This window comes from Lissotriton helveticus, chromosome 6, assembly GCF_964261635.1.
Source record: "Lissotriton helveticus chromosome 6, aLisHel1.1, whole genome shotgun sequence".
NCBI classification, from domain to species: Eukaryota; Metazoa; Chordata; class Amphibia; order Caudata; family Salamandridae; genus Lissotriton; species Lissotriton helveticus.
Window position 1 is genome coordinate 1,775,537,054 of NC_136067.1, and position 15,228 is coordinate 1,775,552,281.

A 15,228-nucleotide genomic window follows, 5' to 3' on the forward strand; every position below is an offset into this window, starting at 1 on the left:
TCACAACACCCTCATACAACGCCTCAACAACATTGGCATACAAGGAAAAGCCTTGGACTGGATCATCTCGTTCCTAGCCGGGAGAACACAGAGAGTCCGACTCCCCCCTTTCTACTCAGAGCCCACCGAAGTCATCTGCGGCGTACCTCAAGGCTCCTCACTCAGTCCCACCCTCTTCAACGTCTACATGAGTCCCCTCGCCCCCATCGCACGTCGACACAACCAAATCATCATCTCCTTCGCCGACGACACCCAACTGATACTTTCACTCACCAAAGACCCCAACATCACCAAAGACCCCAACACCGCCAAGGACAACCTTCACGAAGGTATGAAAGAAGTAGCCGAATGGATGAAACAGAGCTGCTTAAAACTCAACTCAGACAAAAAGCTCCAGCGCATCCAAAACGCATCAGCGAGACTCATATTAGACATACCGCGCCAAGAGCACATCACCGGTCACTTAAAAAACCTCCACTGGCTTCCCGTCAACAAAAGAATTACTTTCCGCCTTCTTACCCACGCACACAAGGCCCTTTATAATCTAGGACCAGAATGCCTCAACTCCCGACTGTCCTTCTACTATCCCACCCGCCAACTAAGATCATCCATTCAAGCCCTCGCCGCAGTCCCGCGCATCCGAAAAACCACCATGGGTGGCAGATCCTTCTCCTTCCTGGCTGCCAAGACCTGGAACTCACTCCCCACCCACCTCCGCCTTACTCAGAATCACATCTCCTTCAGAAAAGAACTGAAAACTTGGCTATTCGATAAACAATGAACCCCTCCCTCTAGCGCCTTGAGACCCTCTGGGTGAGTAGTGCGCTTTATAAATGCCTGAACTTGAACTTGAACATGCTGTGTAACGCCCGCCCTCGCCATACACAGAGAACCTCTTCTTTTTTTACTAAGGGGATAGGTTGGACATGGGTGGGTGGAGTCTTATCTCTTCTTCCTCTTTGATTCTCTCTAGATGTTAATGGTTATGTTTTCCTTTGGGGAAAAGTTAAATATTTGATACTGAGACTGGGAGCTATTGCGGAAATGTACATACTACATCACTTATTTGCTTATTTGTCTAAATATGTAAGGTGCAGAGAGGCATATTGCATCCCCACACACATATCTGTTGTTAACTTATGCTATTTGTAAAACTATTGTATCTTTTACGAAATTCAATAAATAGGTGTGAGTAAAAAAAAAACCTAATCAAAGTCTGGGGGTTCTCTTGTCTCAGAGACTTATCTCAAACTGACAAACTGGTCAACAATTATTGAGAAGCATGTAATGGCACCTTAGCTATTTTAACACTAATGGTTTTTTGGACCGATGTCAGTTTGCTTGGTTCATCTGCATATGATTGAAACTGCATTGATAAAATAGATAGGTGGGACTCGCACAGCCCAAATTCTCTGTTGTACTCTATTAGTTATGATCTGTAGCGTGCTTCAGGGGAATCGCTGTCTAGTCCATACAGCGTGACAATGACCACGACTATTGCAAAGCTACCCCAACATGGGGGAAGACTCCTCTGTGCACAGCAATGATAGACGAAAGAAACGTCTGAAGGTCAGACACAATGCTGGGCACATCGCGGGAGCACTAACATTCAGGTGGAAACCCAGCGGAATAATATCATATCACAGCTTTCAGTCGATTAACCCAGTGTTTATAGTTATCCCCTGATGAAGGGCCTTTACAGCGCCCGAAATGCATTGGGAATGATTAAAACAGCGATGATTATTCATTGGTGAAATCGAAACCATGATGACAACAATAATGATATAATCGATTGATTGAACACAGCCATGAAAATAATGAGTTGATCAATTAAACAAGACTTGATATCAGCATTATTGAACTCAGTTAACTTTATGGAAGATTGAATCAGACGTTTCTTTCGTCTATCATTGCTGTGCACAGAGGAGTCTTCCCCCATGTTGGGGTAGCTTTGCAATAGTCGTGAAACTGCATTGATGTCATAGTAAAACAATAGAAAGCTGGTAAAAATTAGGAGACTACATGATTTCCTAGTGTCTTTCATCACTTAAGACAGGTTTATGAAACTGAAGAGGCTCGTTCTACCAAAGGTCATTTAAATATTTCAAAATGAAGATGAGGTCTAGCCTAGGAACTTCAGGGACCTGAAAGTCTTTGTCAAAAGTCCAAAAGGACTACTTGAAAAGCTTAAAAATCATAACAGGGCATAAATGGAGATTCTTGCAAAATTCCGCAAACTCAAATTGTATGGCAGAAGCCTGACTATTAAAGCTCCTATCAGAAGAGACTGGGTGACTTTCAGTTGAGAGCTTTCGACCAATGAGGTCTCTTAAGGAATACTGCCTCCGTCATACAAAAGCATGTAAAGATATGTTGGGATGTAGTGGGTTTCTATATTCTATAGAGGTTCCTCTCAGTGAGCCCCAGAAAACAATTGAAGCCGCAACAAGTAATTCCCAGAGTTTAAGGGACCGTCCCCTGCTTGCCAGGAAGACAATGTTCCTAGTATACCTGGACTCAAGAAAGTGATCCTTCTCCTCCCCCACTGCCCAAATAAACATCATCCAATTTTGAGACACCGGCTCAGAAGGAGTGGCTGCTACATGTTAAGCTTGCTTTTGAGTTACTACAGTGCAGGAGTTCCAATACATTTCTAAAAGTACTTAATTCTGAAAGTTTCTTTCCACTTCCTGGCATGGCTTATTTCAAGTACTGTCTTGAGAAGAAGGATCTCTTCTGAAACACGTAATGGCAATGAGTAGAAGCTTCAGGCATTACGTGTCTTACTGGTACACAATTACCTTGTAACGGAAAATCAGTTCAACAACTCAAATCTTGCATTAACCATCCAAGGAGAATTGAAGTAATAGTACATAGCAGGAAAACATGAAACTCTCCCTAAGTATGGAGATTTACTTCATTCACTTTTCAAATAACAACATTGAACTATCTACATTTGCAGCACTGTTAATGAGAGTGCTGTAAACAGTGAGACAAGGGGATAGTGCAGTGCTCAAGTGAGTGATACGTGCTGTGATTGTCAAAGGAATGTGTCAAGTAGGCACACATAAACTAAAATCAGATACACATTCCAACCGGGACAGTGGAAGGTTTTCTGTTAGCACCGAAGTAGTCTCAATTTAGCATTATTGCCCTGGTAATATGTTCAGTTAGAAACAATAGTTGTTAATGTTCCAAACATATGAAGAGCAATTTGGGGAGAGCTTCTTCAGGACATTTAGTCAGGGACACTTTATGAAGCACTCTGTGGATATATTTAGGAGAAAGAGTCCAATTAGAAATGCAAAAGTTTTAACTTTTTGCACAAATGACCAAAAGACAAATATGCACTCAATAGGGGGACACAAACGTTCGGCTCTATATGACAAAAGTTGTAACAGCTAACAGGAAAAGTGCCATGATAAGCTCCACCTTCACAACCTAATTCTCCCTTATTTCCAAATGAGGTCGCACACTGCTCGTCCCATCAGCGTGTGACCCCGGAGCATGATGGTCAATGTAGTAGGTATCAGCGGGTGCACTTCTACCCGAGTCTTGAGTCTTGAGGGTGTTCACTGGTGTGCTTGCCATCACTGGACACGTGTTTCGCGGTCATTACCGCTCGTCAGCAGGGATTAGGCGTGTGCACGGTGTTGCTGCGTGGGCTGCCGAAAATATTCGTAGGTCCAGATACCTTTTATGGCGCGCAGGTGCGTAATCTCGAGGTCGTCACCTCCACCGGCTCAAGGGAGCCTGTATAACTATCCCAAAACCCGGGCCATGTCTCGGGTCTAGAGATCTTGGGGATAACGAGTAACTACTCGCACCAACTTTGGTGAACTACTTACAAACTTTGTTTCCACTCGGCGATCTACATGCACTACAAATACCAGAGTGCTTAGGGGCGACCCGGAGGAGAGGCTAGCGGTGTGAGATCCATTGTGGTATTCTAATTCTCACTTAGCATAAGTAGATGTAAATCTCTAGAATTCTGATTGGCTGAAAAAAACTTTTGATTCAGTCAACCGTGATCTCATACGTTTAGTTTAATCGAAGGATGTGAAAACTATGATAATACTTTAAAATTGCTTCATAGGAACACAAGAGCAAGTGTCCACACCAGAACAAATGGAGAGACGACAAATACATTCCCTATGATGATGGAAACTCTAGGTACAGAAAACACGCTAACTGTTTTAGGTGACTTCAATTTTCACTTAGACCAGGCCGACCAAACTGATACAGCCTCTCTTATAGCGGACATGGAAACACTGGGACTGAAACAATTAGTCGCTAAGGCCACTCACTTAGCAGGCCATACTCTAGACGCTATATTCTCCAATGTGGACGGGCTCCACATAATGGACATCCGTCCAATGCCATGGACCGATCACTATGCCATATTCGGTAAGCTCACCACCAACTCCCTGCAAAATAAGAAACCCGCCACAATAGACCATGCTCCCTTTAAAGACTGGAAGAATATCAATCCAACTGAGCTGAAAATACAGTTGGACAATACCAGGCCATCGGTATCCACCGACCCTAACGAGGCTACACAACAATTTCACACCTGGCTTGCTCAGGCAACCGAGAATACCCTTCCCATTAAAACTTTGTCCAGGAATAGATCAACATCGACTGCTCCATGGTACTCCGACGAGTTAAGACAGCAAAAACAAATCAATAGGAACCTGGAAAGATGCTGGAGAAAAACCTACGACATAGCAAGCAAGAAAGCCTATAAAGATGCTCTGGCACTTTATAAATCCATGATCATTAAAGCAAAAAAACTATTTTATACCAATCAAATCAATCATGCCAAAAACTCTAGTAAACGTCTATATGAAATCACTAAGACATTGGCAGGAAACGCCCCCGACCTTATTCCCCCTCCTTCACAAGCTCTCTGTGAGGCCTTGGCAAAATTCTTCTTTACTAAGGTGGACGATATTTTTCAAGCTTTCACATCTAAACCATCTATGACGAACGTGGCTCCATCTTCTCCACATCCGACTATTGCTTTTACTAGCTTCCAGAAATTGACAGATGACCACATAAAAAGCATAGTCTCTACAATAAAAACAGGCTCTGCCCTAGACCCCTGCCCTTTTTCAGTGCTACCACCAGTCCTGGACTCAATTATACCAACGCTGACACAAGTCTGCAACTCCATCGTCTCCTCAGGGAATTACCCTAACTTATTAAAGAAAACTTTATTGAAACCCCTACTAAAAAAACCTTGCCTAGATAAAAATGAACTCAAAAATTACAGGCCCATTGCGAGTCTACCGTTTTTGGCCAAATTGGCCGAAAAGGCAATGAATTCCCAACTCTCAGATTACATCGAGAAACATCGTTTGTTGGATGATTCTCAGTACGGCTTTAGGAGATTTCATGGGACTGAAACCGCCCTTATCAAGGCTGCTGACGACGTCAGGGCCATACGGGATCAAGGCGGGACTGCTATTCTAGTCTTATTGGATTTGTCAGCAGCTTTCGACACGGTCGACCATAACACTCTGGTCGATCGTGTCGGAAGGCTAGGCATCAGTCACTCTGCCAAAGATCTGCTTGCATCCTTCCTAGCTCAGAGAACTCGAGCAGTCACCCTTGGACCGTTCCAGTCTGCTCAACTCACATTGCCATGCGGTGTCCCCCAAGGCTCATCCCTCAGTCCGACACTATTTAATATCTATGTGTCGGACCTTGCTAATGTCATCAGAGCATATGGGATGAGCCTAACATCTTATGCGGACGACACGCAGCTGGTACTGGCTATTAAGGGTGATGGAGGACAGGTTGCCCACAACTTCAAAAATGGAATGACGGAAATAGGAGCATGGATGGCCACAAACTGTCTCAAACTCAACTCAGAGAAGACTGAGGTAGTCGTCTTTGGACCTCTCCTCCCAGAATGGCCTTCATGTTGGTGGCCACCGGCCTTTGGTACACCCCCCATCCCAACATCAAAGGTCAGGAATCTGGGAGTCATATTCGACAACGGTCTCAGCTTTATGGACCATGCAAATAAAGTTGCGACAACGGCCCATTACAAACTAAAAATGATAAGAAAGATTAGCCCTTTTCTTCCAGAGGCATTAATCAAAACACTGGTATGCTCCTTAGTCTTGTCTTCACTAGACTACTGTAACGGACTTTTTCTTGATGCTCAGGTTAGGGTCATAAACAAGCTGCAGTCCATACAGAATGCGGCGGCACGCTTGCTCTCTGGTACAGCCAAATTTCACCCCATTTCAGAAACGATAAGACAATATCATTGGCTCACCATCAAAAACAGAATAAAGTTTAAGTCCTTATGTATAGTTTATAAGGCACTCAATAACCAAGGACCTCATACTTTGAAGGATCAACTAAAACTTTATATTCCCCGCAGACATCTTCGATCCTCGGAGCTGCACCAATTAGTTATTCCTCGATCAAAGACGGTGTCATGGGGTGACCGCCGTTTCCTTGTGGCCGCTCCTAAACTATGGATTACACACTTCCTCAACACATTAAGACCAGTCCTTCTCTCCTTCAATTTAGGAAACTTGTAAAGACATGGCTGTTTAATCAATGAAACCATCTGCACAACTATGAAACAAATGATCGGTTTAGCGCCGAGACGCCTTAGGGTATTCGCCGCGCTCTACAAATGTTAAAAATAAAATAAATAAAATAAAATAAATATGGAAAAAGCGGGGCTGTGATCTGACACATACCCTTTTCAACCTCTTCATGAATGACCTTTGTATAATTTATTCTTACACTTTGAAGATAGTATGATAAATAATGTAAACCACAAATATTCACTATTTAAGTTATTGGGCCTTTTTAAGCATCAAACTAGAAAGGGGTTTGTTGTAAATGTCAGAAAACATCAGCAACTGAAGAGCATCATTTGTATTATTAGAGAATCAATTAGGAGGGTTCAATATTTTGTTTATTTGCAGGCTCCATACCACAGTAAAATAAGCTTGCAACCACTAAATCAAAATAGTGTTATAACTCCGGTACACTCAGTCATCTTCAGCTATTGTTGCAATTTTTCTAGATATTTTTCAGAAATAAATATCAAGTGAGCTTCAAGAGCACACTCTTCCTTCTAGCTGCATTTTAGGGTGAAAAATGGAGCACTTATCAAGCAAACTAAAAAGGTAAAGCGGAAAATGTTTTCTGAACATTCTGATGAAGGCCATTGCTACTAATACTAATTTTGTATTTCTAGGGTTAACCTCTCAGATGAAAGGCATTGGACAATGTGTTACCACACTACCACAGTGTCGGAAAAATGCTAAAATGTCATTCCAGTTTTTTGTTATGAGGTTTAATCAGCAGAATAACTAGGGTTTCGAAGCATGTTATTAACCTCGAACCGCAAAATATAAGTTGCATGTCAACATACTGACAGAAGGGAACTTCTCCTGAGGATTTTATTTATGATATGACTTAATTTATAAAGCGTTATTCAATTAAACATCTTTACCAGATTTGGTGTTTTTATTCACGAAATATGACCTTTTATTGTTTTTTCGGGTAAATGAATAAGCCGGTGGTGTGACTAACTGAAGAGCTTCATGGCTTATATTTCGGTACATTGTGATGGCTAAACCTTTACAACACAGAATAAATTAAAGAAAATATCTGTATTTGCTTTGTGGTTAACTCCCTGTATCAAATTAACAGATAACACGCAGCTCTAGTGGTGTTTCTGTAATATTTTGTCTTGGGATATCTACAATGGTGTACATGTTCTCTTTACATTTCTCTTTCAGCAAATGTTTACCCCCTGCTTTTTCACAGCCTACAATGGCATATTAAAAAAGAAAAGATAAGATACAACTCAATTGATTGACGCTTTCATATTTATTGCTTAGTGGTGAGTGGGGTCATGAGGCAAAATGCACACAAGTACATTGACACTGCAGGAACATACCAATATTTTTAAATATCTAAAACAATATCATTTTCAAGTTTAAAGGGCAGCCTTTATCACCCCTGAAATGGCCCACTTTTATATGGTACAGTTCCACTGGTTTATAGTTAGCCAACATCCTAACGCAGTAGCTTTATAGACCAGCTGGCAGCCAGTGCAATATGTTCTACAGTGAAAGCAAATGCAGAAAAGGGGATTGCTTTTATCAGATTAGAGTGTGTAGGCAAATCTATCCCTGATATATTCAGACGAATCAAAACCTAAACAGGAATTTTAAAAAGAAGAAAGGAATCAGTTCTAATTTTTGACAATTAGGGAAGATTATTATCTTTGCAACAAAAATGAAAGAGATTTTCCGCCTTCCTCCCCCGCTGTTTGGAACAATGAGATCAAAAGGCCCCAAATCCAGGGGCTCTTCTGAGCAGCAATGTGCAGCCATGGTTATTAGTACAACAGATGGGGCTGCACAAACATCTGCAACCCCTTCAATAATACTACAGCGCCCCATGGAACACAAAGAATAGGCGCACACGCCTATTTCACCGCCTGGGCACTTTATGTTAGTACGGCTCCTTGCACTTTTAGAAATGTTCCCAAAGGTTGGGGACCTATCGGAGTGGTCATAACGTAGGCAATAGCTTTTATGTAAAGCTTCGACTTTGACATTAAATTCCAAGAGGACCTTAACAAGGGGGCAAGGGTAACAAAGCCAGGCAGGACTATAACAAGGGGACAAGAACAACCAAGCCAGACACACTCTTAGCAAGCACGATTTACGAGTTCACCTGTCTGAGGTTTCTGTAGTTACGTTTAAGGCTCCTGGGGGTCAGTGAAACCAGGTATATCATCTTGAGAAGCGTTGCCCAACCAGGGCATTCAGACATTGACAGACTTTGAGATCTAAAAAGAGACTAAGTCCCAACATACAAAGAAAGTGTAACGGTGGCAAAACAACCCGGGTCCGAACACCTTTTTCAGCTACAATCTCCATGCTTGTTCCACTCAGAACTTTCGGTGCCAATCTTCAGTGAGACGTCAGATTTCACATATGTTATTACCCTGTGAAGCCCATCTCAGCCATGGTGTCCGTCCTTTCCCCACTGGCGATGTTGACTGAAAAGACAAGGTAACTGGGGCAAACCAGCAGGATTTACTTGAAGTGCTCTCCATCTCAACCAGGTCGAAAAGGTAACTTGGAGTATGTCACCCACGACAAAGAATACCATAAATTTTTCATTTTCCCGTTTTTTATGGGCTCCTTTTCATTTTGCTTTAAAACTGTCATAATACATGATTACTTTAACTGCTTTTGGTGTTGTTAAAGTCAGTAAGAAGTTCTTTTTCCTCGAATCATAAGGAATTAAGGACCAGATGTACGACCATAGCATTTTGCGCCTCGCAATTTGCGAAAAATTGCGAGGCGCAAAACCAAATGTACAGCAGTGTCTTTAACACTGTTTGCGATTCCCAGTGGGGTCGCAAATTGCGAGGCTTATTAATAATAATGAGCCTCTCGCAATTTGTGAGCCCATTGGGAATGACAGCCCCCCAGGTATGGTGGCCTGCTGGGCCCAGCAGACCACCATATCTGGGACTGCTTTTAACTAAAGAAGTATTTTTTTTTAATGCAGCACGTTTTCCTTAAAGGAAAACAGGATGCATAAAAAAAAACAATGAAACGTTTTCGTTTCATTTTCTAAGGGTAGGCAGTGGTCCCTGGGACCACTGCCTGCCCCTAAAAAATAATTTTGCATGCATTTGCAAAGGGGAAGGGGTCCCTTAGGGACCCTTTCCCATTTGCGAATGCATTACCACCTACTTGAAGTAGGCGGTAATTGTGAGTGTTTTGCAACTGCAATTGCGGTTCCAAAACATTACATGGGTTTGAGACTCGCTATTTGGAAAGGAACGCCCCTTCCAAATTGCAAGTTGCAAAACCTATTTAGCTTGTCGCAAATAAATTGCGACTCGCTAAATAGGCTTTGTACATGGCCCATGATGTCGGGTTCGCAAACCCGTTTGCGCATGCCAAAAACGGTCGTACATCTGGCCCTAACTCCTAATTATTTCTTGACTTTATGTGTAGCTGGTGCCGCTAAAATGCTAAACATGGCCATTCGTCAAGGGAAGCTGTCACTTGAGCCTCTGCTAGCAAGGATTCCTCACAGAAACCTCATTTTATTTTCTAGGAACGAGGTTGCTTAAATATGCAGCTATAATGTCAAAAGTTACATACAGACTGAGCAACGGACGGCACGCATATATTTTCCATACCTTTGCATTGTAAACCTTGCCTCATTAGTCCCCAGAGCAACGAACCACAGTGGTCACAGAAGGTGGGCACTTTGTAGTTATGGATACCAAACTTGTGAGGCATGTTGACACTGAAGCGCTGGGAACCGACCTGTGGAAAATACAAGGAATGTAAACAGTTTATCAGTTATATACTGTATCAGAACATAATCATCAAAAACAAAGGTATGCAGTAAAGACAAGGAAACACTGAACATAAACAAAGCAGAGACTGGAGAACAAAAATTGCAAAACGTGTGTCTATAATTTATCGAGGATTGGCAGCAGGGACTCTCAGCAGTAAAATTATGCAAAATTATGAAATAGCGAATCTGTCAAAAAAATTTTTTTTAAAGATTTCTCGGAAGGTTTCAATGAATAGGAATAATTTTATTTGAAGATTTTTTTATTTCGGCCCATTATTAAATGCTGCAATGTTTCTGTTGAGTTTCATGTTTCTTTGAAATGGAAATAAACTTATATTTGAATTGAACGGTTTTTAAAGTCTACAATCACTTAACTTATATATGAATTGAACGGTTTTTAAAGTCTACAATCACTTAACTAAACTTACATATGAATTGAACGGTTTTTAAAGTCTACAATCACTTAAATACATTTTGGGGAAATTCTGGTGGGAAAATGAAGGCAATGATGAAAACTGCTTGCATTTTAATAATTTAGATCTGAAAGTCACCTGAATCAATTTAAAACATTAAGCAGTTTCCAGGAGAAAAACATGTCACTGTGTCTTTGACATAGTTCACTTGTACGCAGTCATGTGTAAAGTACAGCGTGACTCAAAGACAACATAAACGCTGTTAGGGAAGATGCAATACATTCTGCACTATAATCATTAGATTATCTAATACAAAGCTTGTTGTTACAGCCAGGATAAAATGTGTGTGTCAGCAGAACAAGACCACAGCAGGAGGTGACGTCTTTCAAGCTCTTGCAAATGTGTACTATTTTGGAACAGTCTCAAAGTAGGAACAAGATCTAACTTTAGGTCCAATTGAAGAATTTTACTGTCCTATTCAAAGTGAGTTATTACTGCAATATACACTCTTTCAGGACATGGGAGGATCATATGAGGCTGTTATTGAGAATTTAATGCCCCATGGGAAAGGACCCATGATCAGCGTCAAAGAAATCTCTTTGGCCAATAAAACCTCATCTGGTTAACATATTACATTCAGTTAAGGCAATTAACACTATTACAACTTTTGAAGAATAAAAGGCCTGCAGACAGATGAAAGCTTAACATTTTTGACAAAAGCAAGATATGGGAGCTGCAAACAAGGTATCCTGAAGTGCTTTTTGACCGCATGCGCAATGCGGCTATTTTTGCGCTACGCTGCTTTTTTCAAAAAGCCGCGTTACATGACAAGCTCAACTCGTCATCAGCGTGCGAGCGGCGCAACTGATGACGAGCTGAGCTCGTCATCAGCGCCGAAGGGGTTAATTCATTTAAAAGTAAATACATAATAAACAAAGGGCCTGATTTAGAGGTTGGCAGATGGGTTACTCTGTTACAAACGTGATGTATTTCCCGTCTGCCTCACTACAATTGCTTGATATCCTATGGCACTTGTAAAGAAGTAGATGAGATATCTGTTACGTTTGTGACCGAGTACCCACCCGCCAAACTCTAAAACTGGCCATATGAGCACAATATACTGAATTTCAGATCTCAAGACAATTGTTGCACAAAATTGAACTGCTCAGCAATCCGGCCTTCACTTTGCACTGCCACAAATGTGCACATTCTTTGTTGAGTAAATTAACCATTTAGTAGAATGTACAAAATATGGCCCCAATAGTATTCATGAGGCAGAATTCTGTATGTGAATTCCATGGAATGGGTTACAAATGTAAGAATGGAGGTTTGACAGGAACAGCCGACCTCCATTCAGTTAATGGAAATGGGGTGTAGGCAGTTGCACCCTGGCCATCACGGACAGCTTCTACTTTGCAAATGGATACCACCCTCTTTTGGGTGTCCTTGTTCAATAAACAGCTTGCAATGTCGAAATTAGAGTTGCAAACCATTGACACACTTGACTGTGATTCAGAAATGAAGGAATGCCCCTTCCACATCCCCTCTTCCTGCTGTTTTGTCAAATGCACACTCTGAGTCAGAAAGACTTTTCCAATTCGCAATATGCATTTGGTCATTTGGACTCATGTGCTTTGGCAAATTTAAAATCTCTGCACTAAAATTTTGTGTTAAATTGGCACCTACAAGTTTTACAAATGTAGATATGTCTAGAAAACAGGACAAGGTATTGGCACACATTCATTTCCCAGGACACACATTTCTAGAATATTAAATGGCTGGAACAGTACCCGGCCAAAAAGACATATCTGATGAGCAGTTCCAAAAACACACAGTTATAGTACACTGCAAAGATAACAATGAAAGAAAGGCAAGTTGTGGGCAGGTGTAAAGCAAGAAACACCATTTGCGAAATGAAGATTTTAGGGCAGCACAAAAATTTACCTCATCTTGAGTTTCCTGTTTCTTTAACCCAGCACACTTGGTTATGATAAGTTCATGACATCTTTTGTGGACGACACAAGTGCAAACTGTAAACACAAAGTTGAAGGTTAGGGCTCTCAGGTAGGTATTTTTTAAAGAGGAATATATGTTAAGGAGATGTGTTGAACATTAAGCGAAGAATCTTACTGTGCCCGTTGCCTACCTGAGAAACACAAATTCATTAAATATGCATCATATATTCATTCTCTGCAGGTAAGCTACTTTCAGAAGTCAGATCAAAGTGAGCGCTTTCATTCAATGTGATGTGTACATAGGACTCTGAAGCTGCTGGAAGTTTGTGCGTGCAAGTCATTAAAAAGTCATGTGACCAAGGATAATAATAGAGGTACTTTGTTTCTCCATTCATGAGTGGAGACCTTATAATAATTGCACAATTTACTGACCACTCTACACTAGAACTTGAAAGGAAATTTGTTTAGTCAAATACCAGGATAGACACTCCTTTCAACATTTATGGACACATTAAGACCCCAATTTAAACTCTTTGGAAAGCAGCATGCATTTGTCCTGGTGAGTCCCAGATGCACCAGACAAGTTAATGAACATCATGTTTCCTTGTGTATTTTAAGACATCTGTGTGAATTAAGAGACATCCCTGAAAATGACCACACCTGAAAATAAATATTGTGTATTAAGATGTCAAGTCGTGGTCTAAAAACTCTAGTCACCCTAGCTGCCGTTTGATCTTCAGACTTCCGCAACTTGGCATCTGATTTCACTCTTGGTTTATTTCGCAATTTTTTATTGGTGATCTAATTTCAACCACAGCGTTGCAGAGTGTTCTGTGTCATGATCTCCACCGCAGAAGATTATGGATCTCAACATCTTCATCAAGCATGATGAAGATCGGCAATCACCTCACTCTAGGATGCAAAGATGTGGTTGGCTGTCTGAGGATATGCAAAGGATGAATTCATGTGTGAGGCTGGGCCGGTCTAATGAAGTGAATGTGCACATCCAGCTCAGTGGTGAATTTAAGTCTTTCCAAATTGATTTTTTTTAGCTTGGTCCTTGCATAGGAGATTTGGCTACTACAAAACCAAACGGTAAATGAAACACTAAAGAACCCAGGGGCCAATTCACCGAGGCTTTTATGAGTACAAGAAGGAGTACTACAGGACTACTCTTTTCCATACTCAAATATTATTTGCAAATCAGCCACAAAATGGCCAACTCGCTATTAGTAAAAGTGGAACCAATGCACAGTCCTTTCAATATTTACGAATTGTATAAAGAATATTCCATGAGTATTTTAGACCCAATTTATATAAGTTGGGGCCAATTTACTTAGGCAAGCAAGAGTACATAAAACAATACTACAGGAGTTCTACTTTTCACATTCGAAATTCCTTTGTGAGTAGGTCCCCTAGTAGTAAACATGAGACACTAGTTTTGTCATTTTTCACATTGACTTTATGGAAAGCTAAAACCTTTGCAACACAAAAAGTTGATGAACGGAATGTTGAACATTGTCAAACATTTACCCCCAGTCACAGATCTGGGTTTAATCCATCGTTATTTTGCTCACCACGCCACCCCCGTTCAGACATAGCCATATGCAAATCAGTCTTGACCCTGTGCCGCATGGGAACAGTCCAGACCGAACGGCCAGGCCATGTCTTCCCTGGACAGGAATCAAGCATCCTAGGACTGGTTAAGGGCTTTCAGCCTCATCAGCCAGGATAGCTTGACTCCAGTGGCGTAGTGAGCACGGGACCCACGTCTGGGCATACCCTTCCCACTTAAGGTGAAAATGCAACACAAAAAGTTGATGGACGGAATGTTGAACATTGTCAAACATTCACCCCCAGTCACAGATCTGGATGTAATCCATCGTTATTTTGCTCACCACGCCACCCCAGTTCAGACATAGCCATATGGAAATCAGTCTTGACCCTTTGCCTCATGGGAACAGTCCAGACCGAACTGCCAGGCCATGTCTTCCCTGGACAGGAGTCAAGCACAAGCTAAAACCTTTGCCAAGTGAAATATGAAGGGAACCCATTGCTTCCCGGCTTTAAAAATTAGATGTCTGTTGTTTACAGAAATAAAATAAATTCCTACGCATTCCTTTTAACCTGCTGAAAGACAATTACCCATAATATGTATAGTCTTACTCTGGCAAAGTTAAGCGTCTTTGTGTGGTGTTGTTTTTTTAGAACAAAGTAGGCTGTTCTTATGCCCTTTTCAGTTTCACCTCAATGTTCCTCCAATGCCCCGCTAACTATTCAAGTGGTACCACAAAAACAAAGTTGAAGATTTAGTTTTAACTACTCAGTTTTGATTTGTTGGAACTTAATTCAATTAGCGCACTCTGAGATTGTGGCATCTTAGGAAATTGTAAGCTCTACTCACCCCAACAATTCCTTTACCCATTACATGAGTCTCCAAAGACTTAAAAAGAAGGAATAACTGGTCACTAATGTCCTGGGTG

At 41.4% G+C, this 15,228-nt stretch overlaps 1 protein-coding gene across 1 annotated transcript in view; it reads right to left on the reverse strand.

Moving 5' to 3' along the window:
* PRKCE (protein kinase C epsilon) overlaps nucleotides 1-15,228 on the reverse strand; it is a 1,245,727-nt gene that overhangs the window by 508,886 nt on the left and 721,613 nt on the right. Inside the window, exons 6-7 of the mRNA XM_078649672.1 lie at nucleotides 12,735-12,820; nucleotides 10,214-10,343 (exon numbers count right to left, since the gene is read on the reverse strand). Of these exons, the coding sequence (XP_078505798.1) occupies nucleotides 10,214-10,343; nucleotides 12,735-12,820 (216 nt within the window). The remainder of the gene's footprint in view (nucleotides 1-10,213; nucleotides 10,344-12,734; nucleotides 12,821-15,228) is intronic.